The following is a 27900-nucleotide window of genomic DNA, read 5'->3' on the forward strand; positions in this document are numbered from 1 at the left end:
AAGCCTGAGGGGAAGAAAACAGCACTGAATGAGGAACAAACACACAAATATGAGCAACAATGGGGAAAAGCAGCCGAAGGCATATAATTCGAGAGACAGGAAAAAACTTCTTGGCTTCTAAGAACTTTAGTTTCCCTTTTTGCCCCTTCCCCCCTCCATCTTCTGTCATTAGCTTACTAATTAAAAACGTTTTTGGAGTAATACTTTCAGGGAGTTTCCTGTTTACCAGCAATAGCACAGTGAGCCAATAAACTCAGTGGCCTGAAGTACTTGGCCTTGGCATACAGTCAGGCCAGCATACAGTAATTACCTCGTAAACAGGAAGCATGCCACTTACTGCCAGTGCACCCAGGCGCAGGAACAAAAGGCACACAGAAACTGTACTTCTGCACTAGCAACTCCTGCAGCCTACGTAAGGTGCAAATCAGAAATTAAAACAAGTACAAATAACATTTCACGGTTATGTATACCGACAAGTGTTTGCCAGCACTCTCTGAAGCTTTCTTTAAAAATCACAACTTTCTTTTTATTGAAAACATCTTCCATGGGCTGACACAGCCAAAATAGTTTCAAGCATTGCCTAAAATCCTTTCTAAAGTTACTCTGCATAACCGGATTAGAGCAAGGTAGAGGAAATTTTTGTTATAACCTACATCTTACTGCTGCAGAGCTGCAGGCAGATCACAAGGGTTAGCATGCACACAATCTGAAAGGTATCAGACTTTACACTAATGACATACGTGGTAATGTTATCCAAATGTATGGGTATGTCAGAAAACATACGTACCATGATCCAGCTACACGAATGGCTCCCTGCTGACTGGTGTCATATCTGCATGAGTATGCCTTTTGAAAAGAGCAGGAGTCACAACAAGTCTTGTCCTGCAATCTGGAAAACAAATTCTTAATCAATGGATTTTAACCCAGCTCAGGTAAACTAACCTACTTTAAAAAATCCCACCCTCGTCTTGCTTCTCTACAGTTTCAAGTTATACAGGCTATGACAGGCCTGTGAACAAATCATTCTCAAAAAACATACTTCTTGAACAGTCGGCAACAATCCCTACTCAATCCCCTGAAAGACAGCAAAAGGCCTGCACACAACAGCAGGCCCAGATCTCATCTCTGACCTAGGACATGGATTATTCTTAGTCACCATAGCTGCTCCTCAAACGTGGCCCATCTCTGGTGAATAGTCTTCAGAGAAAGCCTACCAGCAGTCGCTTGCAAAAAGACATGGACAGACACATCAGCACTGAGAAGGGAGTTTAAAAGGAGAATTGCAGTGTCTTAACCTGGTTCTGTAGGGCTCTCTGCAGACACCAAGGGAATTCTTCTACATTCCTGTTAGAATAGGTTTGGGCAACGCAAAGCAATTATCTGTTCCTCAGAATAAAAGGATATCTACAAATCTCCATCACAGCAAGAACTCTTTTAGTCTTAGAAACCCACCACCAAGCTCAGTACCGCTTTTTTCCTCCCTTTTCTGTTGGGATTTGGTATATTGTACGCTATATGGGAAGCCACAGCTGCAAGCCGCTTCAGTGCACCACGGAGTCTTTCTTGCCATATTAATTCTCAAACAAGTGCTCATTGATAACAGAACTGCAAGGTGGCTGAGGCTGGAAGGAATCTCTGGATACAGTTTAGTTTTGTCCTCCTAATTCAAATTATTATCATGGTGAAAGATGGCCAAAGCCATTACACCCTCAAGAAATATTTCAGCAGCTATCCTCACTTGCAGACTTCTATTTTGCTTCAAAAACGCACTACAGAAAAGGTGCTAGACTTACGCCACCAGTATTTGAACTTCACGCCACACTGAAAGGATGAAACCCACCAACAGGGCTATGCCTGGATAAAAGCACAGCCTTCTCCAAGGCTAGCCGGGTACTTCTGCAAGATTCAAAGGGAAGGATGCAAACCACAGTTCCTTCTGACTAAGCACCCTTTCAGTTAACCCACTTCAATGGTACCATCTAGTGGATTACACACAGCCTGACAGTTTTTTGGTCAGTTATCTCTCACATTAGCTTTCATAGACAGAAATTAAAACAAAAACCGCTAACGCAATACCACGTGGTAATTTCTAGTAAAATGAGAGAAAGCAGGTACTGCTCAGGAATACGGCATGCTAAGCAAACCTGTCGTGTGCATTCCAGCTGCTGAAAGGCACTCCACAAGCTGCTTACCTAACTGATGAGATAGATACAAGTGCACACAAGAACTGCTCTGCATTCTTTGACTACGGAATCAAGAAGTAAGTGTCAGCAAAACTGCTAGGGTCAAGTCCTGCATATTTCACAAGATGCAATTCCAGAGAAAGGATGAAGATTCACAGATGAGTAAATGTTGAATCAGTTAGAGCACTACAGAAGTAAAAACCTCCATTCAGATCAGGAAGTCACAACAAATCTGAAGAACACATACCTTTCTATCTCCTGTAGCAGCACAGTCACCTCAGCAATTTCTTTCTTTTCACCTAATTCTAGCTTCTATCATCTCACTGAAGAAGTACTGTAGTTTTTCAGTGGATGTTTTTATCCTCTATTTGGGATTTGCATTGACAGCTTTGAAGCAAGATGGACAATCCTGACCAACGTCAGAGGACACATTTTGTACTCTAGCCTTCATCACAGAAAAGGAAACGTGTTCTTTCCTGACATTTTAGGCAGACTAACCAACGGGCAGGGGGCTGACCAGACATTTTTACTAACCTGCCCACCCTGCAAGAGTAGGCAAACGCACCAAAGATCACAAAAGAACCACCCTGGAACTACATTGCTCCGGCAGTCGAGGCATTGAGTAGACTGGCTGCACCCATCAGACTGTACTAGCAAAGACCTGCAGCCTGAAAAACAAAAACTGTCACTCAGTCTACAGCAGGCATCACCATGCAACACAACCTCCCTGAGCACATAGAATAATCTGGTTGAGCTTTTATAATACTAATGAGCTCTCTGTTAATTGTGAGTTACACACAGCTGTAATAAAATACTGTAGTGCACTCAAGTACCCAGGCTGCCTGAAAAGGTAACTAAAACAGGGGCAGTTACAGTTTTCACCTGGGTTATGGTAGGGAAGTATACACTAATCCCGCATTTCTTTAAAAAATAATTTGGCTTGATAAAGCACACTTGGTTTATGTTTAAACACAGATGTTACAAAACAAGCTGAACATTGCCAGGTGAAAAACAATATAACAACAATAATAAAAAAATGGAAACCAAAACATAAAAAAATATATATGCTTGTAAAAAAATATGGGACAGCAGCAGACACATCTGATGTAGACCCATAAACCATTCACACAGGTGAGGAAAACCATGTTGTGCAGCAATTCCTAACCAAGGGGAAAGCCACGACTGTTCTGCCCTTCTCAGGAACCACGACGAGAGCTCTAGCACCTCAGGCAGCCATCACAGCAGTATAGAAACACCATGCAACAGGGGCTTTCCCTCAGCCTCCCTCACGTTAAGGGGACAGAAACTTCTTTTTTTCAGAGAATCACAGAATCATTAAGATTGGAAAACACCTCCAAGGTCATCTGGTCCAACCATCACCCTACCACCAAGGTCACCCACTTAAAACATGTCCCTAAGCACCATGTCCAACCTTTCCTTAAACACCCCCAGGGACAGTGACGCCACCACCTCCCTGAGCAACCTGTTCCAATGCCTGACTGCTCTTTCTGAGAAGAAATGTCTCCTCATTTCCAACCTGAACCTCCCCTGACACAACTTGAGGCCATTCCCTCTAGTCCTATCACTAGTTACCTGTGAGAAGAGGCCGACCCCCAGCTCCTCACACCTTCCTTTCAGGTAGTTGTAGAGAGCAATGAGGTCTCCCCTGAGCCTCCTCTTCTCCAGACTAAACAACCCCAGCTCCCTCAGCCGCTCCACACAGGACTTGTGCTCCAGGCCCTTCACCAGCTTCGTAGCCCTTCTCTGGACACGCTCCAGGGCCTCGATGTCCTTCTTGTAGTGAGGGGCCCAAAGCTGAACACAGTGCTCGAGGTGCTGCCTCACCAGAGCAGAGCACAGGGGGACGATCACCTCCCTGCTCCTGCTGGCTGCACTATTCCTGAACAAGCCAGGATGCCGTTGGCCTTCTTGGCCACCTGGGCACACTGCTGGCTCATGTTCAGGTGAGCGTCGATCAACACCCCCAGATCCTTTTCCTCTGCACAGCTTTCCAGCCACTCTGCCCCAAGCCTGTAGCGTTGCATGGGGTTGTTGTGGCCAAAGTGCAGGACCCGGCACTTAGCCCTGTTGAACCTCATCCCATTGGCCTCTGCCCATTGATCCAACCTGTCCAGGTCCCTCTGCAGGCCTTCCTACCCTCCAGCAGATCGACATTTCCCCCCAACTTGGCATCCTCTGCAAACTTTCCTCCTCTATACTTTTTTTTCCTCCTTCCCTACACCTGATCCCCCAACACAGAGGGCAGACCCAAACCCTGCTTCGATACAACGCCAGCGAGCCCCCACCAACAGCAGGCAGTAATGCCATCACCCTCCACACACTCTTTTCTTTTCCCTTCCCTTCCTTTCCCTTTTTTCCCCCTTCCCTTCCTTTCCCTTCCCTTCTTTTCCCTTTTCCCCCCTTCCCTTTTCTTCCCTTCCTTTCCTTTCCCTTTTCCCCTTCCTTTCCCTTCTCTTCTCTTCCTTTCCTTTTTTCCCCTTCTTTTCCCTTCCCTTTTCCCCTTCCTTTCCCCCTTTCCCCTTCCTTTCCTTTTTTCCCTTCCCTTCCCTCTTTTTCCCTTCCTTTCCCTCTTTTCTTTTCCCTTCCCTTTTTTCCCTCTTTTTCCCTTCCCTTTTTTCCCCTTCCCTTTATTTTCCCTTTCCCCCCTTCCTTTTCCCTTTCCCCCCTTTTTTTCCCCTTTTCCCCTTCCTTTCCCTTTTCTCCCTTCCCTTTCCCTTCTCTCCTTCCCTCCCCCCCCCACTACGCATGCGCACACCGCGCAGCGCGGCCAGCCCTTTGCGCACACCCCCCCCAACCGCCCCTTACCACCGCGCATGCGCTGCCGGGCGCCATTCCCCCCCCCCCCTTCCTCCGCCTGTGACGCGCTGCGCGTAAACAGCGCGGTGCCCGGTGGGAGGGGAGGCGTTGGGTGCAGGAAGAGGGCGCCGCCATCTTAGGCGTTCGGCGCGTCGCGGCGGCGGGATGGCGGCGGACAGCCGGGAGGAGAAAGGTAGCCCCGGGGGACGGGCTGGGGGCGGGAGCCGGGGCCCGGGGCGAGCGGGCGGGGCGGGCGGGGCGGGCGGGGAGGTTTGGTGCCCCTCGGCGGAGCCGTCTGTCCCCAGCCGGGCCTGCTCGGTCGCTGACGCCGGGCCTTCGTCCTGTGAGGCGCCCGTGAGGAGAGCGGCGGGCACCAGAGGCTCGCTCCGGGGGCGGTTTTTGCGGCTTTGGGATGTGGTGCGTGGGGCAGGACTTCCGTGAGGGGATGGGGACGTGGTACCCTAACAGCGGGCTCGGGGCAAGGTGACTGCAGTAGCGGGAGCGAGGCAGAGGGCAGCGAGGTTCGTTGTGCTGCAGGCGGGTTGCTGCTGGTTATCTTCCTGCAGAACTATCTGATTTTCGCTAGTTTTTTCCTTAATTTCCTATATTTTTTCTTAAGTTTTTCTGTTAAGAGATGTAGTTACTTTGTCAAGTAGAAGCTGGCAGTGCAGTATTCGTTGAGTGCTTTCTGCTCACTCTTCCTGTCTTCCCTGTAGTCCCTTAAGCTTACCGGGCACTGTGGGTAAATAAGTTTGAAATAAAAGAATTGAACGTTTCCAGGGCAACGTATATTCTGAATGCTCAGAACAGGCTGTCACTTTGTGCGGAAGCTGAAGTGATCCACGTGCTGTCTGTGAGGTTATACGAGTCAGTCCTCGCTAAATTGATGTTAAAGATATGAAAACATACGTCAGATGTTGCGGGTTGCTGTCTGGTGGTTAGCACAGATTATAGTCGTCTTATTAAAAAGGTAAAGGATGCTGGTAGTGATGTGGGTTGGTTTGCATCATTCTGGATTTCTGTGGAATGCGTTTCATCTAAAACTTCTTGCTGGATAGCTGGCTGTGAATTGTCATTCACCATTTGTGAGAACGGTGAAAGTCTGCTGTGTTTAGTATTTATTGAGAAACTGGAAAATTCCCACTAGGTTTTGTTAGAGCTGATGAGTAAAATTATCTCTGATATTTGATTCTTAGCTTTATTATTGTAATACTGGTGGGGTAGGATATGTTTGGGATGTTCTGGAATAGATTTTAGTAGCCATTCTAGGAAAACAGTAAAATTGAAATATGTACTGTTGGATTCTTAAACTTTTTCTCATATAACCATTTATCCAGATGGGCTTGATTTTTTTGTGTGTATTTAGCATGTGTGTTGGGGTTTTCTGTTTAATCATTGACAGTGGTCAGGTCATGAGTAGCAAACAAGAAATGTTTCTATGTTTTGTATTTTAATTTGCTCTTAACTTGCTGCTCTGTGAAAGGATGGATTCTGATTGGATAGCAGATGTTAATAAACGTTTGTTTGTAACTGAATTTATTTTTACTGAAAATGCAATGTTATTTCTGTACTCCATCTAAAAGAGAAATGCTGTTTCACTGCTTAGGGAAAGTGGAAATAAATCTCACTGACCCTTTCAGTTTTAAATTGCGTGGTCTTATCCCCTCTGTTTGCCAACTCAGATTCTTGTTTGGACCCTTCCTTGAATAGATCTAACTCTTTTGGCCAGCAAAGGAAAAACACCCTCCCCAGGTTACTTTCCTGCTGTTTCAGGTGAGTTAAATTTGTTCATGGAGGGATCCAACACACCCCGGAGTCAACATAAGATGAGTTGCAGGAGAGCCCAGTTGGGAGTGTCTGTAGTGAAATGGACCCATGTGGACCTTCCCCCTTCAGCAGTGATGAACTGTAAGAAATCTGTCCCTCTACTGTTTTTCTGTTTCTTTTTTTTTGTGCTTTTCCTGATGCTTATCTTGATCTCTCTGAGATAATTTAGCTGATCAGGTTGAATGCTTAACAGTGACAGCTCAGCGAGTGGAATCATTTTATGGAGGTCAGTTGAGCAGTATACCTGATGCAGGCGGCAGATGGGAACTCTGTGGTCAGATTGCCATTTTTGCATCAGCAGGCTGCTAAATAATTCTGGAAATTTCTTGGGAGTCAGATGCATCACAGAAAAGGGGGAAGACCAGTTCCTGCATCTGTCCTTTGAATACTTTTTTAGGGTTCTGACTACAAATCAGGCCCACCTAACCCTGAAAGGGGTTGTCAGTCTATGTCAGACGTGGTTATTCCATAAAAATTTTATTTTCTCATTTATTTTTGAACCAGCTCATACCTGAGTATTTTAACACCTCTGAATGCTACTGCAGTAGCTAGGTTAAATATAGTTTACTGGAGCATGTTGTTGCCTCACTAAAACAGAGTGAAGGCTGAGGCTCAGTATTTGTGGTCTGAGGTGGGTTCTAATCCCAGGAGGGCTTTTTTTCATTGGTCTCCAGTAACAAAATTTTGTGTTGCCTAGCCCTTTGTGGGGAAACATGATGCAAGCCAGGAAACTGCAACCCATGTTTGGCAGTTGCACAGCCATCAGCCTGGCTCTTACATTTCTCATCATTAAAAGCAAAAATATTTGCTGTGGGTATATGTGTATCTACAAGCATCAAGGTCTGCTCCCAAATGAATTACAGTGTAGCTTTGTGATACTTGAATGTCCTCTGACTGTAAACTGCCAGGGAAAAGCTTGATCCACCTCTCTCTGCACCACTTCCTTTGCATCATTTACAGCAGCCATGCAGTTCAGCGACCACTTGTACATTCCCCTGCCACAGAAAAAGTGAAGAAGTGCCAGCAGGGAGGCTAGCACACAGAGTGACTTCAGATTCAGGTGTTTATAGTAGAGATAAAAATTATAATATTAACTTTTTTTTAATACTAAGCTGTAAAACTCATCTTGTGGCACAGCTCAAGAATTTGAGATAAACAAATTACCATACTCCGGACGGCTTTGTTTACTGCTTTACCACGATTTTGTCCAGCATAAGAATACTGACCTGCTGCTTTTTAATGTGCTACATAGTACCTTCTGCAGATACTGTCAGTAGCTGAATCCCTGGAATTTGTTCTGCTTTCCTTTTCTGAAACAGAAAATAGAATCACTGACAGTAATATAGAGTGAAAGAACTCAGAATTCCAGAGTTTAGGAGAAGTAACATGGGATTCTAAATTAATACTTTCTCTATTATATTTCCATTTGCATACTTACACTTAGTCCAGTCTTACTTTGAAAGTGATTGGAATATTGATCTTCTGTCTTACATCTGATGAATCTTTTTACTAGAATTGCCACATATTCCCATTGGTTTCACTCAAAGTGAAGCAGAGCTGGAAGCAGTGACAAGTTTTAAAAGTTGTGTGACCAAATGTGGTCATTTACTATCTCTAGCATGAATTTCCTTAACTTTTTGCCCTGGTGATTAAAATGAATTAGTAATTTTTTTTTCAGAGCAACTCAGAATTATGTAGCAAATAAGTATTTCTTTCCACTTCTTCAGTGGATTGACCTAGTTTATGCTCTTGTTAGCTTATCTTGCCCTTCTGTGGCTTTTTCCTTGGAGGTGAACCACAAAATTCCCCTCCTAACAAAGCAGTGAGAACAAAAATAGCAGGGCAGAAGACAATAATAGATTTGCAAGTTCTTCAGGATTTGAAGTAGGAAGATCCCTCCTCTTTTCTTATGGCACTTAGGCTATCGCCCACTCTCCTTTTTCTCTGTTTTTGAACAGGCTTTTTTGTTAGGCTTGCATTTTTAGGTCAGCTTTGTAAAGCTTATGTGATGTGAGGAACCAAGCTGGACCTTATTTAGAGGCCTAAATGCATTCTGTGACATTTTAATTGTTTTATTGGGTTTGCTCAATCCATCCAACTGAAGTTGTGGACAAAATCAAGACATTAATTTTTGCCACGTGACAGATCTGTAACCCTAAAGGAAATGTTCTGGTTTGTAAATAACTAGTTCTACTGTAGTTGGCATCTTCAGACTCATTATGGTTGTTTTTAACTCTTCTGCTTCCAGATGGTGAACTGAATGTCCTGGATGACATTTTGACTGATGCTCCTGACCAAGATGATGAGTTATATAACCCCGATAGTGAGCAAGATAAAAGCGAAAAAAAGGGTAGGTGACTATGGTAGTGGATGTTCTATACAAAAGTAAATGACTAAAAAAAATAAGTCTGTCTTAACAGGGTTAAAGTCTTTGAATAAGCAGTTTTTATAACTAGCTTCAAAGAGTGAAAGAGTCCAAAAAAGTCTTTATTTCACAGGGATCTACTTTTTCACCAAACCTTCCAGACAAACGTTTAACTAGGTCTCCTTTAATCATAGAAGCAGTTGTGGAGTCTGCCTTGTCATGAGTGTATTTGCCATTAGGAAAAGACTGTACCATTTGCTTTAATGAAGGGAAATGGAGCAAGGCAGTCCCAAAGTCCCTTTCGGGCTCAGTTGCTAGTTTGGCTTTAGACCAATCCCGTAAGAATTTAATTTAGTGTTCCCATACATAAAATTTGGAAGACGCCTACCAAAGCCTGAAGGATTAGTTGGATATCCTAAAGGATAGTAATATGCCCTTTTTAGAGCGTTAGCTGTTCCGAACAGGCAGTATTGAGTGTTGTTGCAAAGCTTACACCTGGAAGATGGTACCTGTGACAGCAACAGGGGATTTACCAAAGTAGAGAAAGTGGGAGTCTCTGCAGAGTTTTTGGTATTACATGCAAAATAACATTGAGCTTGGTATCTCTTTTTGTTTAAGGATCAAAAAGAAAAAGTGAAAGGCTGGAAAATGCTGAAAGCAAGAGACAAAAACCTTCTCTGCATTCATCAAGGCAGATGATGCCAAAGCCTCCTAGTTCATCAGTTAGCAATAACAAGAGAATAGTGAGTACGAAAGGAAAGCCAATATCAGAATACAAGAATGAGGAGTATCAGAGGTCTGACAGAAACAAGCGCCCAGATGGTGATCGAAAGACGCGCATGTCAAGCAGTTCCAGGGATCCTTATAAAGGACAGCCAGAAAAGACTTGCATGAGGAAGAGGGATCTTGACAGAAGGGCAAAGTCTTCTACACCAGATGGTTCAGAGGTATTAAATGTTCTTGCTGCCTTATAAGTAAAACAATTATAAGACCTTTTATAAGGCAAATTTTCTTAGGACTGTGTGTGCATCCTGACAATCTTATATGTCCACTGATTCACTTTTTCTTTAAACATCAGAGAATCAGACATGATGTGGATAGAAGACCAAGCAGATCCAGCCATTCTTCTAAAGAAGAGGTGAACTCTGAGGAATATTGTTCAGATCATGAGACTGGCAGTAGTGGCTCCTCTGAACAAGGCAATACAGAAAATGAGGGAATGGAAGAAGAGGAAGATGATGAAGGGGAGGAGGATGAAGAGGTGGAGGAAGATGGGGAAGAGGATGAAGAAGAGTATGAACAGGATGAGAGAGATCAGAAGGAAGGAAATGACTATGACACACGGAGTGAAGCCAGTGATTCTGATTCTGAATCTGCCTCGTTCACAGATGGATCAGTCAGATCTGCGTCTGGTTCAGATGCGTCAGGTAGGTGACATTTAGCATGCTAGTCTGAAACACCTTGCCATGGAAAATTTGGCTACTTTTAAAAATACCACTTCCTGACCATGTCAAAAGTAGATCTTAACAGCACAAGTCATTAAGATCTTAATTTTGAAACGTCATAAGGAAGGAAGAATCTTACTGGAAAGTGGTCTTTCATTACACGAAAACTTGTGGAAATCAGGATTTCTTTGATGAAGATTTGTGTTGTTCTTGATTGCTTTGGCCTTACTGCTAAGTGCTTTGAAATCTTAGAGATAATATTTTCATAGTTCATCATTTCTTAGTTAATATTTTCCTTGTGGCTTAACTTCCCATGCAACTTATTTTAAGCTGGTGATGAGCTATTCTGTATTCATGCAGAGAAGTTACCAGGTAGACTGATGCAGTCAGAGCACTGTCTTCTCCAGAGAAGGTACTATGTTAGACAGATGAGCTTAAGTAGTGGCTGCCTTCAGCATAACAAGTCTAAGTTGAAATGATTAGCTATTAAGACAAACTTAGAATAAGAGAAAAGTTTTAAGCAAAAACTAGAAACAAATGCTTCACAGCTGTGTAGTGTAACCAGTGCTGACATACAGATAAGAGTTTTTAATGACATAAATACTGCATGGTTTGGAAGATTTCAAGTTCATGCAGACCTATCTTCCAAGTAAAGCTGAACATTATTCCCCTTAGTTGTCTTTATACAAGCAGACATAAAGGGTTTGGATCGAGTAATCCTTGGAAAAGGTGATCTCTGTATTGTAATTTCTGCACAGTGGAGAAACTGGTACTGTTCTGTGTTTTCTTGTTTTGTTTTTCAAATAAGAAAGAGGCTTACAGTCTCCTGTTGAGATTCCTCTAATACAGCTTCCTGGTCTAAAGTCTCCATAGGTGGCCTTTCTCTTTAACATCTGTCTTTGATTTGGTTTTATGGAGGACTGTAAGGTGTAATGAAAAGACAAAGATGTAATAATTTTTCAGAAAATGCCCACAATATAACAACTCTCTTTAGAGTGGAAAAAACTGCCTGTGTGCCACAGTGCTTTGTTTTCCTATCTCTTTTCCTTTTGTTGAGCTCTGAGAAAGCAAGCCCATGTCACTATCAGAGCTTGTGCTCTGTGTTGCAAATTTGGCTGAAGGCAGGAGAGAACTAAACTTCCCTTACTAGAACACCCAGGAGATTAATTCTGTCTCAAAACTTCACATGCAATTTCTAGATTTGTGGCATTTTTCATCTTTTTGTGAATTGAAGGCTTGGCTACTTAGCATTTGCTTGTTCTGTGCGTGCTACTTATTTGAATTTGCCTGCCGCTTGATGTTTAAAATATTGCTGTTATTTGTTATATTTTTTTCTTTTTTTTAGATGAGAAAAAGAAGGAAAGGAAGAGAGCTAGAGGTATCTCTCCAATTGTTTTTGATAGAAGTGGAAGTTCTGCATCAGAATCCTATGCAGGTATTTTTTTTCCTTTTATTGCTTGTTGTCCTGACTTGCATCAAATCTTAATGTGTAATCTAAAATAAATGTAACTGGCTGTAGAGATTTATGGGGTATGTAGCTTTGTATAATTTGGTATTGACTTCTGGCATGTTGTGTGTGGATACCTTTGGGGGGGAAGTAGGCTTTCTTGTTACTTTAATGCTATTCTGTTGCTTAAGTGGAATTTTCACTTTTTTTTAAACTTGGAAGATGATGATTCAGTGACTAGTTTTCTGAGTAGGAAACTGTTCAAATACTACTTAAAAAAAAAAAAACAAACCCAAACCAAACAACCCAAAACCAAACAATAAAAACAAACAAATCAAAACAAAACACTCGTGCACATTGAACAGTATTTTTTTTGTGTGTGTGGGTGCGCGCCAGAAAGCATAATTTGTCATGAATGAAAATTGTATGTGACAAGGCTGTAGAAATTGTATATTATCTCTATTAAGGCTCAATCTGAACAAAATGTACTTTGGCTAAACACAGGTTCAGAAAAGAAGCATGAGAAATTATCATCTTCCGTTCGTGCTGTCCAAAAAGGTATCATTTAAATTTGAATTTTTTAATGCATGCCCCATAGCAAGCCATTGTCTGTGTTCATTAAATTACGTGTAAGTAGTAATGTTCCGATATAAATCAATTTGAGCACATAATTATTGTGAGCATAAATAAATTTTAAGCTACTTTTGCATGTGTTGAGACCGAAATACAAAAAATTCAGCTGATTTACTCGTAGCAGAAACAGAAAAGCAAAAAATGATGTGCTTTCATTTGAAAAGAACGTTTCAGTAGTCTCTATTGAAGGATTAATGTTGATACAAATGTTTCCTACTGTTCATTCAAAGATTCTTAACAAAATACAAGTAAGTCCTATATATCGGAACATCACTGAATTGTGCTGATCTTATTTTTATTTTTTTCTTTACCTGAATATCTGAGTTTTAGTTTTGGTTTGACTTTCCCTTTGCATTTTGTACTCTACAGCTTAGACTTCAAGTTTTGAGTTGGGTGGTTGACTGTCTTGATACATAGGTAGGAACGGGGTGGGATCTGGTGTATTTTGAAGGAAGCAAACAATTATCTACACTGACAGCAACACTTTTGAAAACTGTCGATATTTACAGTTCTGCTTATTTGACACTTTGTTTTTCAGACCAAACAAGTAAACTTAAATACATTCTCCAGGATGCAAGATTCTTTCTCATCAAGAGTAATAACCATGAAAACGTATCGCTTGCTAAAGCAAAGGTAAGTTAAATTTTCTTCAAACTGATCACCTTGAGTATTTTGAAACGCAACTTACTATAGAAAAATATACTGATTTATGCATTCTTTTCTCTGTTGCACAGATCTTGGTAGAGACAAGAATGAAATGTTCCTTGATTCTTTAAGGGTAGCTACTCTGCTTCTACTGTAGTCTAGAGAAGTTTCTGAACCATCAGTTATTTATCTTGATGGAGTACTCTTAAAAAGGGGCCTTAAGCCATGGGAGAGTTAAGACTGGAGTTTAATGTGCCTCTGAAAACGTTGAGGGAGCAGCAGGCAGTGGATAGCTGTTTCAAGAAACTTTCTGCTTTTTGAAAGGCATTTTCCTCCTCTGTCCAACAAATCTGAGGTGCTGTAGCCTGATGCTATGTTTGGAATGTGACTCTTCACGATACTTTTCTGAAAAACTGATCGTTTTTAAGGTCAACAGTTGCAAAATACAATGAATGTATGCAGTGTTGGTATTTTTCCAACGTGCGCAAAGTTAAATATTAAAATTCAAAAAGTAAAGTAATAATGTAAAAATAATAATAAATATTTAATATCATACTTAAAAAATAAAAATAATAGTTTTTGTAGTCAGCTGATTGCATTTTTGTTCAGAATTTATAGAAAATGATTTTGTGCCTTTTCTTAAGTTGTTTACAGCTTTTCAAAAGTTATTGTAACAATTGTGTTATCAGGTTATGAGTTAGGGACAGTGGCATTCTTTGAATAAATTCAGCACTATGGGTCTCCCGCTTCTTATGATTTGGGGGAGCTTTCCTTTTCAGTGCTATGGTTTTTTTCTTTGGAATTTGCTCTGTGCGTTACATCTTCCTCTGCAATCAGACAGGTTTCATGACAGGTAAGGGATAAGCAGTGATAATATGGGATGGATCATCTATCTCTGCTTGGTGATGCTGAGCTGTTGGACTCTGTAGCGAGCAGATTTGAGCCCTTTGTCTGGGCCACAACATTGTTTGGATGGGTGATCTGCTATCCTGGTTACTGTTCCCTTAAGGACAGAAATTCTGTGGGTAGGATCTTATATGCATGTTCCTTACTGGAGCATGAAGTTTCTTTCTCTGGGCTTCCTCCATTAAATCTTGGCGATGTAGTATTACGTGCTGTTCTGTCAGTACCTGTCAGCTGCAATAGAGGCCAAATTCTGTCATGTTACAGAAGCAGAATAGAAAGGATGTACAGTTACTTAATGCTCTGTGGTCCACCAGTGCTTGAGAGGCAGCAAGGATGTTGTGGCCCTGGCCATTTGCTAGGCTTTAAAGGGATGTCCTGGGTGGACAGTAGCTCTGTTGGAGGTATTTGAGCCATCTTCCCAATGCCTCCTGAAGGTTGCAACAGTTTTCTAGTTCCTAAAGTTCTTGGAGTAGATATTTTGTCTCTTCGTATATTGACACCAGCACTTTGCAACTGCATTGGCTTTGCAAGTGCGCTGGCTTTTGTGCAGCCAGTGTAAGAGGTTGTTCTAACTCACAGCGTGCTTTCATGAACAGCCTAAAGCAATATACATCTAACTAAAAGCTAGTAACAGGTTAAAACGAAATAGTTCTCTGGTGACTGTATTCTAATGAATTTGGTTGTCACAGAGTCAGATGACCAGTAGTTGAGCACAGAGTAGGACATGAAAGCATGTCTTCAATGGAAAAAAAAAGGACAGAAAAGAATGTTTTCTTCAGCCTCAGAATATATTCCAGTAGGTGCTAAAGTTTGAGCATATTAAACCAGCATAAGCATCTCCTCTGTTCTGGTCCCAAGAAATGGGCTGGGGAGCGGATGTTGCTGAAAAGTAGTGCAAGAAACTGGTTATTTTACAGCTTAGCTTGGTTGGTAGCCTAAAGCAGGTGGGGTTTTTTTGTTGTTTTGTATGGCTGGACGAATGGCTTATGAAAGATAAAAGTCAGGAATTAGCCAGTGGTGATGTGTGAGGCTGAACATACTGCTTTGAGTTGTATTGCCAATTTAAAATGTTTGTATGGTGTCTTTCATGTCTGGCCATTCGCTAAAAGAGTTTCAAAGTCTGCAAGCTGCCCTCTACTAATCTGTCAGGCTAACAAGGTTACTGGAATCTAGCTGCCCACCTTTTATATGGATGCTGCTGGTTTTTCCTAATACGTGTGTATTCTTAAAAATACACGAGCTTCTAAAGTGACTTGAAACACAACTTAAAAATACTAAATGCAAACATTCTTATGTTATCTGTCCATCATAATTACAAACAACACCTGTATAAGTGGTCTAAATACATCTGCAGTGTTCATAAAAGATTGAAAAGCCATTTTTAAAAACTTTTTTCTAAAAGTTTTATCATAGGGCAGGCTAAAAATATTTTCTGAAAGAATGATTTTAGCAGTACCATTGTCTTTCCATTATGTTTTATCTCAAAGCACTAGTTCAGTCTTGTTTTTCTCACCTGAACTACATACTTGAAATCTTTCAGCTAAATCACTTGAGATGAACTCATGTTTTGGTGTTGGGGTGGGGATTGTTTTGTTTTAGGGAGTATGGTCAACACTTCCAGTGAATGAAAAGAAGCTTAATGCTGCATTTAGATCAGCGAGGAGTGTTATTTTGATATTTTCTGTAAGAGAGAGTGGCAAATTCCAAGGTAAGGGAAAGTTAGCTTTTATCACGGTAAGTGGAAGTGAGATTTTATGTGCAGTAGCTTTCCTGTTGTCTTTGTTACAATTCATGTGAAATCCTTCAGGATTTGCAAGACTTTCTTCAGAATCCCATCATGGAGGATCACCTATACACTGGGTGCTGCCTGCAGGAATGAACGCAAAAATGTTGGGAGGTGTCTTTAAAATTGACTGGATTTGTAGGTAAATAACTGTTCATTTGTTTCTGCTTAGTAACAAGACCTAATATCATTTTTGTGTATTACTCAGTTGAGTGCTGACAGCATCCTTTTGAAAATTCATTTCAATTAGAGAACTGTCCTTCATCCCCTACATAATCATGGCCACATGTTACTGAACTTGGGATTCAGGTCTGTACCTGATGTGCACTACAGCAAATAATTTTTCTTTCTGTAGACCATTGATTAGTTTAGAGATTTTTAACATTTGGGTGTTTTCCTTCACTCATCATCTCTTGCCCTGAAACTAGAAAACGAAACTAGAAAACTATTGTGAAATTTTGGAGTAAAATCAACTGCTCACTCGTTAGACAGCTGTGGAGAAAGTGGGGAGGAATCCTGTAAGGATGGTTCTGTGTTTTACTGACATGGTGGCATCCGGCTGAACAAAGAAAATGCTACTGCTCTGAAATAATATATATGTAATAGATTACATTATGAAGTAGTCTCTACTTGCATAATACGTAGGATGTTTGTTGATATAACTGAGTGTGTTGTAAAGAAGTCGTCTATCAGTCCAGTGAGATGCAATGCACAAGCACTTGTGCTGACGAAGAATAAATACAGGGGAGGTGACACTTCAATTTATAGGAAAACTGAAGCTGGAAAGGACTGTAGGAAGTTATCTACTCCAACCTCCATCTCAAAGAGGGTCTAGCTTCAGAATAAGATTAGATGCTCCAGGCCTTATTTCAGTGACATTGCTATAAACAGTTGTTGTGGTTTAGCCCGGCTGGCAGTCAAACACCACACAGCCGTTCGCTCACCCTCCCCCCTCCCTCTCTGGGATGGGGGAGAGAAATGGGAAAGTGAAGCCTGTGAGTTGAGATAAAGACAGTTTATTAAGACAGGGAAATTCTTTTCCAACAACAATAATAATAATAATAATAGTATTAATAGTAGTAGTGTGTACGAAATAAGTGATGCACAATGCAATTGCTCACCACCCGTTGACCGATGCCCAGCCTATCCCCGAGCAGCCGGCCCCCCCTCCACCCCGGCTAGCCACCCCTATATATTGTTCAGCATGACGTCAGATGGTATGGAATACCCCTTTGGCCAGTTTGGGTCAGCTGTCCTGGGTCTGTCCCCTCCCAGCTCCTGCTGCATCCCTAGCCTGCTCGCTAGCAGGACAGAGAGAGGCTGAAAAGTCCTTGGCTTGGCGTAAGCACTGCTCTACAACAATTAAAACATCAGCATGTTATCAGCGCTCTTCTCATTCTAATCCAAAACATAGCACCCTGCCAGCTACTAGGAGGAAAATTAACTCTGTCCTAACTGAAACCAGGACAACAGTACATGTAGATACCACCTCACATAGAGACTGGTCAGCATATTCAGGTTGTGACTGCTTATTGTACAACCTCAATATTATACAAAGACAAATTTCTTTAGTGACGCAGTGTAGACTTCAATAGTTCTTACTGGAATAAGACACAGTGAAATCTTCAATTCTTCAGGTATTAATATGTGCTAATACGTCTATTTAGAGACCCACCGGTACGTAGGGTAACAGGATTATTCTTTTTGTAAGGTCCTATTGTATGCATTATTATTATTTTTAAGTAAAATACGAAGGCAAAGCTATAAATGATACCACTTGCATATTTAGGCGTGAATTGCCGTTCACTAAGTCCGCTCACCTGACCAATCCTTGGAACGAACATAAGCCAGTAAAGATTGGACGCGATGGACAGGTTTGTTTTGTTTTCTGTTTTGTTTTTTCCTTAATAATTCATGTCTTTAGTGCTTGCTAAGTTTGTGTGTACAGAAGATTTTAAATCTCTTCAGATCAGTTACTCATTGTAGAGTACTGTGATGAGGGCAAGAAGCTTATTTTTAGTACTGTTGGGGGAGAAGGAAACAAGACAATATAATGCCAATGTTGTTGTCTTTGTGATGAAACAGTGTTCAGTGCTTCCAAACTGTGATATTTTGGGATTGAAATGTAATGTCTTGCATTGTATGGTGTGCAAACCTGTATAACATCAGTTCTTAAGAACTGGTGTTTGCAGCTGTGTTCTGCATTGCATTTTTCTTTTCTACTGTATTGCTTGGGGGTGTAGGCTCTACCATTATAAATTATATACTAGTAAATTGTAAGTGGGATGGCTCTTTGTCTTGTCAGATGTACCAGAGCGCAGGTATGTTGCTGCTGTAATCAAGTAACCCAGCCTTGATTTAAAATAATGGGTTCTGCTTTCTGAAGGCAAGATGGGATTTGCATAATCCCTGTACTGTATGGAAAATGTGAGACTCCATGCATTATTTTTCCCATAGACACATTCACTTTGTTAGGTAGCAAAAGTAAAATGGTATTTTCTGTCATGTTCAAGTGTAGTGCGATCTCTGAAAAATGATTTCATTTAACTTTGGTTCTGTTAAATGGTCAAGGAAACAGAGTTATTTTTAATGTTTTGTCCCCTTCACTATAGAGTTGTAGATGTGGGTTTTCCATTTTTCATAAAATTACTGTACTGTTAGGTACTGGGCAAGCATGCTTGTTTTCCCAGCTTTTCCTCAGGTTATTTCATGAAGTGGTTGTTATTTATCTGTTTATATTTTGTGTAATCTCCAATGGATGTTTCTTCTGATGATGCATACACTTTCCCTCAGAACTCAAGTGAGCATCTACAATATCCTTCACTAGGGTGTTTCACAGGCCTGCTAGTCACCAGGTTGAAGAAGCCCTTTCTTGGGTTGTTTAGCACCTGTCTCCTCCTAGTTTAATTTGATGGCCCCAAGTTTCTTGCTCCAGAAAAGGGAGTCAAGTTGATTTTTGTTCGATGTTGAGTTGTTTGGAGGAGAGGGTTGCTCCCATTGTGGCTCTTGTTTTCCACACCTCACAAATTCCTCCTTTTTTTTCCAAGGCTGAAAAATCCCCACCCATTTGGTCTTTGCATACAGGAGTTGTTCCACACATGCAGTTATCCGCGTCACCTCCTTTGAAGCTTTTCCAGTTCTACTGTCCTTGTCCCTGTCCCCTCTGCCTTTTTTTCCCTTCAGAACTGCACCCAGTATTCCAGGTATGGGTGGAACATGGAATTCCAGAGTGGTATAATGATTTTCTCATTCTGTGTTCCTGTCCTAACAATCCTGAACACATGATTTGCTTGTTTTGACCACTGCCAAGTGCTAACCTAGTGTTTCATGGATCTATCATCGACTGAAGAACTCGTCTTTTTGAGTGGTAATAGTGAACTTCACCAGGCCATGGCTCTGTATGTGAAGCTAGGATGGATTTTTCTCCTACGTGTGTCGCTTTTCTTTCTGTAATAGGTGATTATTTTCTTTGTGATGAAAAACAGTCCTCTGGTTTTGTAGCAAAACAGTGATGTGGCCTGTATGTCTCATGGGAAGATATGGTTGCCCCAAGTGTTGGACTAATTCATGAAAATTCTAAGTAGTCCCTAAAGAGTGGAAGGTAATGTAAGTGAATTTTGCTATGTCTCGAGTCATACTGAAATACCTTCAGTGTCTTTTTTTTAAGTGTATTTTGCTAATGTAATTGAGGAGAGTGTCTTTTCTTCGGTTTATAAACCACTACTGAACTTCTAACTAATTGTAGGAGATTGAGCCGGAATGTGGAACCCAGCTTTGTCTTCTGTTCCCTCCTGATGAAAGTATTGACTTGTATCAAGTCATTCATAAAATGAGGCACAAGAGAAGAATGCACTCACAGCCCCGATCAAGAGGACGCCCATCCCGTCGTGACCCCGTTCGGGACGTGGGAAGGTTAGAAACGTTCTTTGGACTGATAATAGGCACATGTATCAGAATAACGTGATGGAGGAATGTGATTCGTCAAAGCTTTCCCTGCGATAAAGAAGAGAGAAAATCCTCAAATCAAGCTGCATGGACAAGTTTGTGGCTTCATTGAGGATTTCACATGGTTCCCCGGTCTGTCATTTTTCAAGAGGAAAATGGGGATCTTTGCTTTTGCAGAAAAAAAAAAAGCTCTTAAAGTGCTCTCTAGTTTAGACTAGATCATTTATTGAGATAATGCAACATGTAACACTAGCTGTAGGTAAGCTTGGATTTATTATGAGCAGGCTAGATGGAGAGAAGGAAATATTTATGTGCCAAAAATGTGTTAATATCTTGTAAAAGCCTTTTCTTTCAGGTGTGTCTCTGGATAAGCCTTATCAAATATGGGACTTTAATAAGGATCACTTAAAATTTTGCAGAAGATGCCGCCTCATTTTGAGGATAAAATATTTAAGTTATTTTGATATTCAAGAGGAGCATTATTGGGACTGTTTCAAATTGTGTCACCGTGATGTTTTAACCCCATTGCCAAATATTCTCTAACATGTAACCACTGAATTCACACATCTTGCTGAGCTTCTGAAAACAGTAGGTTCTTTCCAAAAGGGATCGAGTGGCCCTTGGAGACCCGGCAACAAACCAAACAGAATGGCTGTTGCTGTGTCTGTATATACAACCTTTCCAGATGCTGGCAGTACCTGTGGACTTAAAGTATTTTTAGAGGATCGACATGGTTATTGATCACTGCTATATGAACTTAACATCATTTTCCAGAAAAAAGGGGGTATAACTTGTTACAGAATTGGAGAAGTCTTTGCAAAGAACTGATATTAGCCCTTCTGCCAAACACCTTTTCCCTGTGTAGCCATTTTGCATACAGACTGATGTATGGTTTGGGCTGAAACCTTTGGTTGTTTCCTCTTTGTGGAAACGTCCTGTGGTAGGTACAGATACCCAACGAGAGTCCCCTTTTCCTTGAGCTTAAAAAAAGGACACTATAACGAGTAGGTAGGAGGAAACCTGGCAGCGCCCCCCTATTTTTGGCTTTAAAGGACTGAACACCAAGATGGCTTGTGAAGTTAAGCTAAGAGGTTTCCAGTGCAATAAAGTATATACAAGTGAAGGTTTTGCAATGGACTGCAAACTATACATATAACACCACCACACCTTCTCAAGCCTGCCAGGGCCTCCATTTATGTATGTGGCTTACAGCTTAAAGTCAGTAGTTGGACTACTATATGAACTGTTTCTATCATAATTTATACCGGTCGTAAATGCACTCTCAAAACTACAAGAAAGCGGTATGTTTATTCTTTACACCAGCTTCTATTTTTCTTGATCTGATTTTGCTGTAGATGCAACTGCTTTGTTTTTTGGGCTTTTTGCTCATAGTAAAGAATCTGCTTTCGTTTTAAAGAGCTTAGTAACTGGGTATGGTGGGCTTTAAAAACTGAACTTGGGAAGGGGGAGGAGAAACTACTACTCATAAAACTAAGAGAAAGCTGTGTGAGCTCATTACTCAGCAAGCAAGTTGCACAGTAATTAAGCATTATAAGAAAGTGTCAATTTCATGTCTTTGTCATAAGGAATTATATTGCTGATGGGGGATTGGATTGTAGCTGATTTGTGTTTAGAAACAGCTTTATGTTAGCATTGAAGTCTCCCATTAATGTTCATGTACCTTGATGGAGCAACATTAGCAGCCAGTTTTCAGTTCTTTCTTAAGCATAATTCTTGATTAAACATAACAGCAATGGGAATGTACGTGTTTTATAAACAGACTGCCTTCCCAAGAATGAGATTCTTAAAGAGATACCATCTCTTCCATAAGAGAACTATTCTGTATTAAAAAAAAAGCCTTAATTAATTATCAGGAAGTTTAAACATTCTTAAACTTTCTGTAAAAGGCACTGATACGTTACTGGTAAATTGCTTAGAATAGAATTTGTTAGAAATAATATTATTGGACTATGAAGCTAGCCAAGCTGCAGTGAAAAGCAATTTCCCAATAGCATGCACAGTTTTATTTATAAATGTTATGCAAATAGACCTCTTATAGAATTCTTTACCCCATAGCTAGCAAAGTAATGTCCGTGCCTTTTGACTGTAATGGTATATTTTACCGTTTATTTTAACTGTATGCAGTAATGTAAATTCTGTTGTCCAATAGGTTGGTTCAAAATGTAATGTGAAAGTATAATGCTAAAGCCTAAGTCTGAATTTGTTTCAGACAATTCTGTTACCTTTTGTTCGTTACAAAGGTACCGTTGGTAGAGTTTCTTCCATAACTACCAAAGCACCTGTAACCAAAAGCTAACAGGAAGGTATTTAATCAGACTGTTGTATGTAATTATTTGAGTTCAAACTTAAAGCTTTAGAATAATTTGAAGCAGATGAAGTTCAGAATGGATAAATGGAGAACCTGGGCAGCTCAAGCTATTCCTTTGCCGTATTCTGCTGTGCCGAATGCTCCAAGCAACCTTGTTTAATTTCTGATATCTAATTTGTATAGGCGTCGACCAGAAGATTATGATATTCATAACAGCAGAAAGAAACCAAGGATTGACTATCCCCCTGAGTTTCACCAAAGACCAGGTTAATATCTTACCATGAAGATTTGTGTGCACCAATTCACAAGTGTTTTCTCTAGTGCATCCTCATGAATTCTAAAAGTAAACTTTTGATATGGTTGGGGTATAAAAATGGAACATGTCCTGAGTGCTGTCTGCTGGTTTAAACCACTTCTTGCCAAAGTCTAGTGGCACTAAGCTTCGCTGCTTTGAGAGAAATAAGTTAATCTAGACCGAGCCCTTCTAAGAATCTCAGAATTGTGGAAATCGTTGTGCGTGGTCCTCTCAAAAACTTTGATGTGGTTAGTTGAAATGCCTGCCAGTCACTAGGATTTGCTTGACCTACTTGCAAGTGCAGTAATAATCAAATTAAAATGTTTATAAGAAATTTTCTACTGGGAAAGTTAGCTAAGATAGCCTGAGTAGTAGGCTGTATTTAGAGACAGTGGTAGACATTCAGTTGTTTTTTCAGAAATTTTTTTTACAAGTTTGATAGGAGGAAGGGAGTGGGAACATTGTATTTTGCAAGAGGCTCTAATGATGGGTTTGGGAAAATAATTTTGCTGTTTTCTAGAAAGAAATGTTCACAATTGTAATGCAACAACAATGCTCATAATGTTGGAGATTTTTTTCGGAAAGCAAATATTACAAAATGGTTGGTTGTAATCTACAGAGACTTGCTTCACTAGTGTTAGAAATATAAATTCCGTTATTTCAGTAGTAGATTTCTAAATCTTTCTTAAGAATGTGCCTTTATCTGTCCAGCTTGATGCAAAGTTAGCATTCTTTGACACAAAAAGTATGTTTTTTGCTGCTCCCTGTCTTTCCAAGACTATTATTTAGAGTACAGAACAAAATTTTAAGAACTAATGAAGTTCAAAACCATTATTTTATTAGCAGCATAGGCATGCCTGGTGTTTTGCACCATTTTGCTGAGCTGTGAAAAGTTTACTTCCTGGAACTTACTAAAGCTGTAATAATTCTTTGTCCTGGACAGCTTTTCCAGATGGTTTTACCTTGTTTTTAAGTTTCTGTTTAACTTCGTATTCAAAACCTAGGAAATCAGCTTTGAATCGTGGTACTGTGGGCATCTCTGTACTGAACGCATGGTTAATAAGTAGCAGCGGCCATGGGTTGACTGTCAGGGCACAGTACCCTTCAAGCCTGTGGGCAGTTCCAATTAATTTGAAAGAAATTTCTTTGTTTGCACAGATTTCCCCTTCCATATTTGTACTGTGTGCAAGCTTCTGTGAGTGTGTATGAATATATATAAGCGCACACATTTTATATATATGTATAATTTTTTGTTACTATACTATTTTTCTTTACTGTCTACAAGAAATTTTAAGTTTGAGATTATTTTGAAACTGAATACAACAGGCATTACATTGTGTGCCAGCTACCAAATTGTAACAAGTATTACAAATGGAAGGATAGATTCTAATAAGTATATTTTTTTAAGACTGTTATAATGAGATGGTAAATTAAATTAACACTGCTTGATGTTCGAACAGGGTATATAAAGGATCCCAGGTATCCTGAAGTAGACAGGTAAGGTGTGTTCATGCTGTTCACTTTATGTCCTGGTAACTTGTCTGTGTGGATAACTTGGATTTAGTTCTGCAAATTTTTATTCCCAACAGACGATTTTCAGGAGTTCGACGGGATGTGTTTTTAAATGGGGTAAGTTGGTGCATATTGATTTTGTGGGAACTCTTTATATTCAGCTTTCAGCACTTCCGAAGAACACTCATCACAAATATTAATATCACTGTCTTTCATTTTAGTCCTACAATGATTACGTGAGGGAATTCCACAACATGGGACCACCACCACCGTGGCAAGGAATGGTTTGTGTCTTGTTCAACTCCATTTTTCTCTAGAAAATACGGCTTTCTGTTCCCCACTATAGGAGCCTAGTATACCTGAACTGTGCCCAACTCTTTCCTTTTCCTAAAATGTATCTTTTCTGTAATTGCGTAAAATTTTAAGGAGGAAAAATTACTTATCAAGTATCTTATATTTTTATTTTGCTCTCAGCAATAGTCCATCATTCTAGTAAGTAGTACAGCAGCAGGAATCTGTGTTGGCTTGAACCTAGAAGGAACTGAAAGCTCTGAGGAAATAGCAGATCCTTTCTGTAGCCCGCACAGGAGGGTGTGACCAAATTCTGTGTTCAGCTAAAGATTCACAATAATTGGCTTTCTTTCAGACAGCAAGTTCATCAAAGAGGTGAACTTGCTGCAGAGTCTCACAGAATGGGCTGGTGTGCTCAAGTGTTATGCAGTGGCTTGCTTTTGGCTATGGCAGTGAAGCATGAAGGAAAGTAGCAGACTGTACTGAATAGTGTAATCCAAATAAGCCACGTCATATGGCAGCCTCCACTGAAATGCACTTTTTTCCCAGTCAGATACGCATGTGTATGTGTGCACATGTATACAGTTACCTATGTTGAATTTAAGTACAAGCAAAATATCAGTTACATTCATTTGTGGTTTTGTCATCCTGTGAGGAAGAATAGTCACTGTAATTAGTTATTTTGGTTATATTTTGTTATTCTGGCTCTGAGTTGTGTCCTGATTTTGGGTAACTGTAACAAGCTTTCTGGCTCTTGTGTATATTGTGAATGAGTAACAGGCTGTGCCAGATGTAGAGATGCTACTACAGCCTCTCATTTTTTTTCAGCTGTAACACAGCTCTCACTTGCCATAACTGAAGGAGATCAACAGATTTTTCAGACTGGGAGGAAAATGTTTTTTCAAACCCAGCTAAACCTGGAGAAACGATGGGAGCATCTCTCTGCTCTTCCCCATTCTGCATAATGGCCAAGTAGTCATTTTAAAATCCAGCACTTCCACCTACTTCATTTATGAGTAGCAATGCAAGCAAAAATGCTTTAGTAATATCTGAAAGAAAGACCTTACTGATTAAAGAGATGGAAGAGAAGCCAAGAGATGATTTGATTAGAAAAAAAAAATAATTAAAAGAATCTGCTAGCCTTTCGTTAAATAATTTGTCTTGCAGAGTAAGCTTGTTCATTTAAAATAGGATATACCGATAAGGAATGGCACCAGAAAGAATCATTTCTGTGAGAATTTGTGGGTTTGGTCAAAAAATCATATTCCATATGCATAGGATCATTAATAAGAATTAGCAAAATGAAGTTGCAAAATTTCACCTACAGCATCACGTTGAGGCAGGTATTGAAAGGAGGTGTGTTTTGGGTCTGGGGAGGGTGTTGGCCAAACTTGTAAAAATAAATAAATAAATAAATAAAAGCGATGATATGGTCTGTCATTGCTTTTTGGCAGTAAAACATAAGAAATGTTCTGCTATACGGTTAGGAGACCGTGATCAGATTTAGATGCCTGTGTTAAGTTTTCACTTGAATGAAAGTAACCTCTGCTCTTAATTCCCAGCACTAAGCCTTGGGTACATACCTTTGTTTTAGAACATTCAACACATTTTATGTAACTTTCTTGTAGCCACCGTATCCAGGCATGGAGCAGCCACCACACCACCCTTACTATCAGCACCATGCACCTCCACCTCAAGCTCACCCTCCATACTCAGGACATCATCCTGTACCACATGAAGCAAGATACAGAGACAAACGAGTAGTAAGTGTCCACAAAGTCAGGGGGAGATGAGCCTGCAGGCTAGAGTAGGAATAGGAGGAATTTGGAATACAGATGTAGTCTGGGACTTGTTGATTTTGAAAATACGGGTTTTAAAGTGCGTTTTAGCTTTCCTTGGAAAGGTCAGTCGTAGATTGGCTAGCTATTTCCAGCATCTTTGAAAAGCGTCTCTCCCCCAGGTGACATGAAGTGCAGAATTACCAGAATGTGTTCTTGAAATGAGTTGTTTGCTTAAAATGGTATCTGGTTGTCAAGCTGTAAAACTTTTTTCCTGCTGAAGCCCAGTTTGTATAAGGACGTGGCCTTACGTGACTTCTTGCAGTCATGCACTATAAATTACTTTCTCTTCATTAGCAGAAAAGTTTGAGTTTTATAACTTTTATGGGCACATCAAAAAACAGATCAAATTGATGAACCACTTCTGTTAGCTGACTTTGACAGCTGCTTCGCTTTCTCTTGCTGTTATCTGGCATTTGAACCCCAATTTACATATTTTCTGCTTTGTGCACAGTAGAATCATGGATCTATCATGTTGCCCTGAGGATGAGTGAAACTTTGTGGATGCTTGACATATACCTGTATATCTATAAATATATATACTTATACTGGGCTTTCTGAAGAGTTACAGCTAATCCTGTGGATAAGGGCAGAGAGGGGATTTTCATCCGGAAAAGAAAATGAACACCTGTCCTTTCATCACAGCACGACTATGACATGAGAGTGGACGACTTTCTTCGCCGCACACAAGCAGTTGTCAGCGGTCGGAGAAGCAGGCCTCGGGAGAGGGACCGAGAGCGGGAACGGGACCGTCCTAGAGATAACAGAAGAGACAGAGAACGGGACAGAGGCCGTGATCGGGAAAGGGAGAGAGAGAGGATTTGTGACCGGGACAGAGACAGAGGTGAAAGAGGTAGATACCGAAGATAATCTATCTGGAACCAGTGCTCACTTGAAACAAAAAAGCTTGTATTTTTTTGTGTGTTTACAAGTAGTATATTTTATTTCCAGCTGTCTACTTAAAGTTCGTTGTGTAGAAGGATTTATAATGACCCTCTTTATTCCAAGCATGCAGTGAACTATGAACTGGAAAAACTCAGATCAGCCAAACATAGAATACGCAAAGCTGACACAACTTGACATTTCTATTGGAGCAGAATGGGAAACAGTTAAGAATGTAGATATGGATTAATTCTCAATAAGTGTTCATTTACTTAGTGACTTCATTCTAGGTTTTTGAATACTGATGGAAAACTGCCATATTTTTTTTGCTTTGATGTTTCCTTCCTGTAGTTTCACATGGTTCAGTGGGAGAATGCTGCTATCAAGTATGCAAATATTGAAGTATGATTTTTTGACTGTATGGCAGTGTTGTAGCAGCCTATTTTTTTCTTCTGGTTTTTAACTCTGTCTGTAAAGTCAAGTGTTTTTTCAGTCTTCAGTAATGAAAGCAATATTAAGAAGACACTATTGATACCTAATTTTTAACCTTTTTTAAAAGATCTTCCCATGTTCAGTAACATTTGGTCAATTCTCGTGTCTAGTCTCCTTCCAAAATGTATACGTTGCTTGGAATGTTCACAACCTGCGTGTGTGGAACCAGAAAATATTGCTGTATTCTACATTGCTACCATTTTTTATATAAAAATAAATTGGTAACTATTGAAATGATTAAAACTCCAGATCGGGTTTCTTGGTC

The 27900-nt window shown here is 40.4% G+C and overlaps 1 protein-coding gene across 5 annotated transcripts; it reads left to right on the forward strand.

The window, feature by feature from the left end:
• Positions 1–5045: 5045 nt before the first annotated feature.
• Positions 5046–27869, forward strand: YTHDC1 (YTH domain containing 1). Of its 5 annotated transcripts, XM_040554547.1 has the most exons (18): positions 5046–5193; positions 6774–6908; positions 9076–9177; positions 9811–10139; positions 10271–10619; positions 11983–12072; positions 12589–12642; positions 13256–13350; positions 15868–15976; positions 16076–16193; positions 17841–17925; positions 19797–19963; positions 22509–22591; positions 24081–24117; positions 24210–24249; positions 24354–24416; positions 26052–26186; positions 26907–27869. In XM_040554547.1, the coding sequence occupies exons 1-18, from the start codon at positions 5166–5168 to the stop codon at positions 27129–27131; spliced, it is 2244 nt and encodes a 747-aa protein (XP_040410481.1). In that variant the 5' UTR covers positions 5046–5165; the 3' UTR covers positions 27132–27869. The 5 variants fall into 5 exon arrangements, with proteins under 5 accessions (XP_040410481.1, XP_040410482.1, XP_040410483.1 ...); XM_040554548.1 differs by lacking the exon at positions 12589–12642; XM_040554549.1 differs by lacking the exon at positions 6774–6908.
• Positions 27870–27900: the final 31 nt, after the last annotated feature.

This window comes from Cygnus olor, chromosome 4, assembly GCF_009769625.2.
Source record: "Cygnus olor isolate bCygOlo1 chromosome 4, bCygOlo1.pri.v2, whole genome shotgun sequence".
NCBI classification, from domain to species: domain Eukaryota; kingdom Metazoa; phylum Chordata; class Aves; order Anseriformes; family Anatidae; genus Cygnus; species Cygnus olor.

What these genes read in the sequence shown, in the direction of transcription:
- YTHDC1 (XM_040554547.1), top strand. Translation starts at nt 5,166, where the DNA reads ATGGCGGCGGACAGCCGGGAGGAGAAAG. An exon ending in AGAGAGTGGCAAATTCCAAG is followed by an intron (nt 15,977 to 16,075) that starts GTAAGGGAAAGT and finishes GAAATCCTTCAG; the next exon opens with GATTTGCAAGACTTTCTTCA. An exon ending in AGATTGGACGCGATGGACAG is followed by an intron (nt 17,926 to 19,796) that starts GTTTGTTTTGTT and finishes AACTAATTGTAG; the next exon opens with GAGATTGAGCCGGAATGTGG.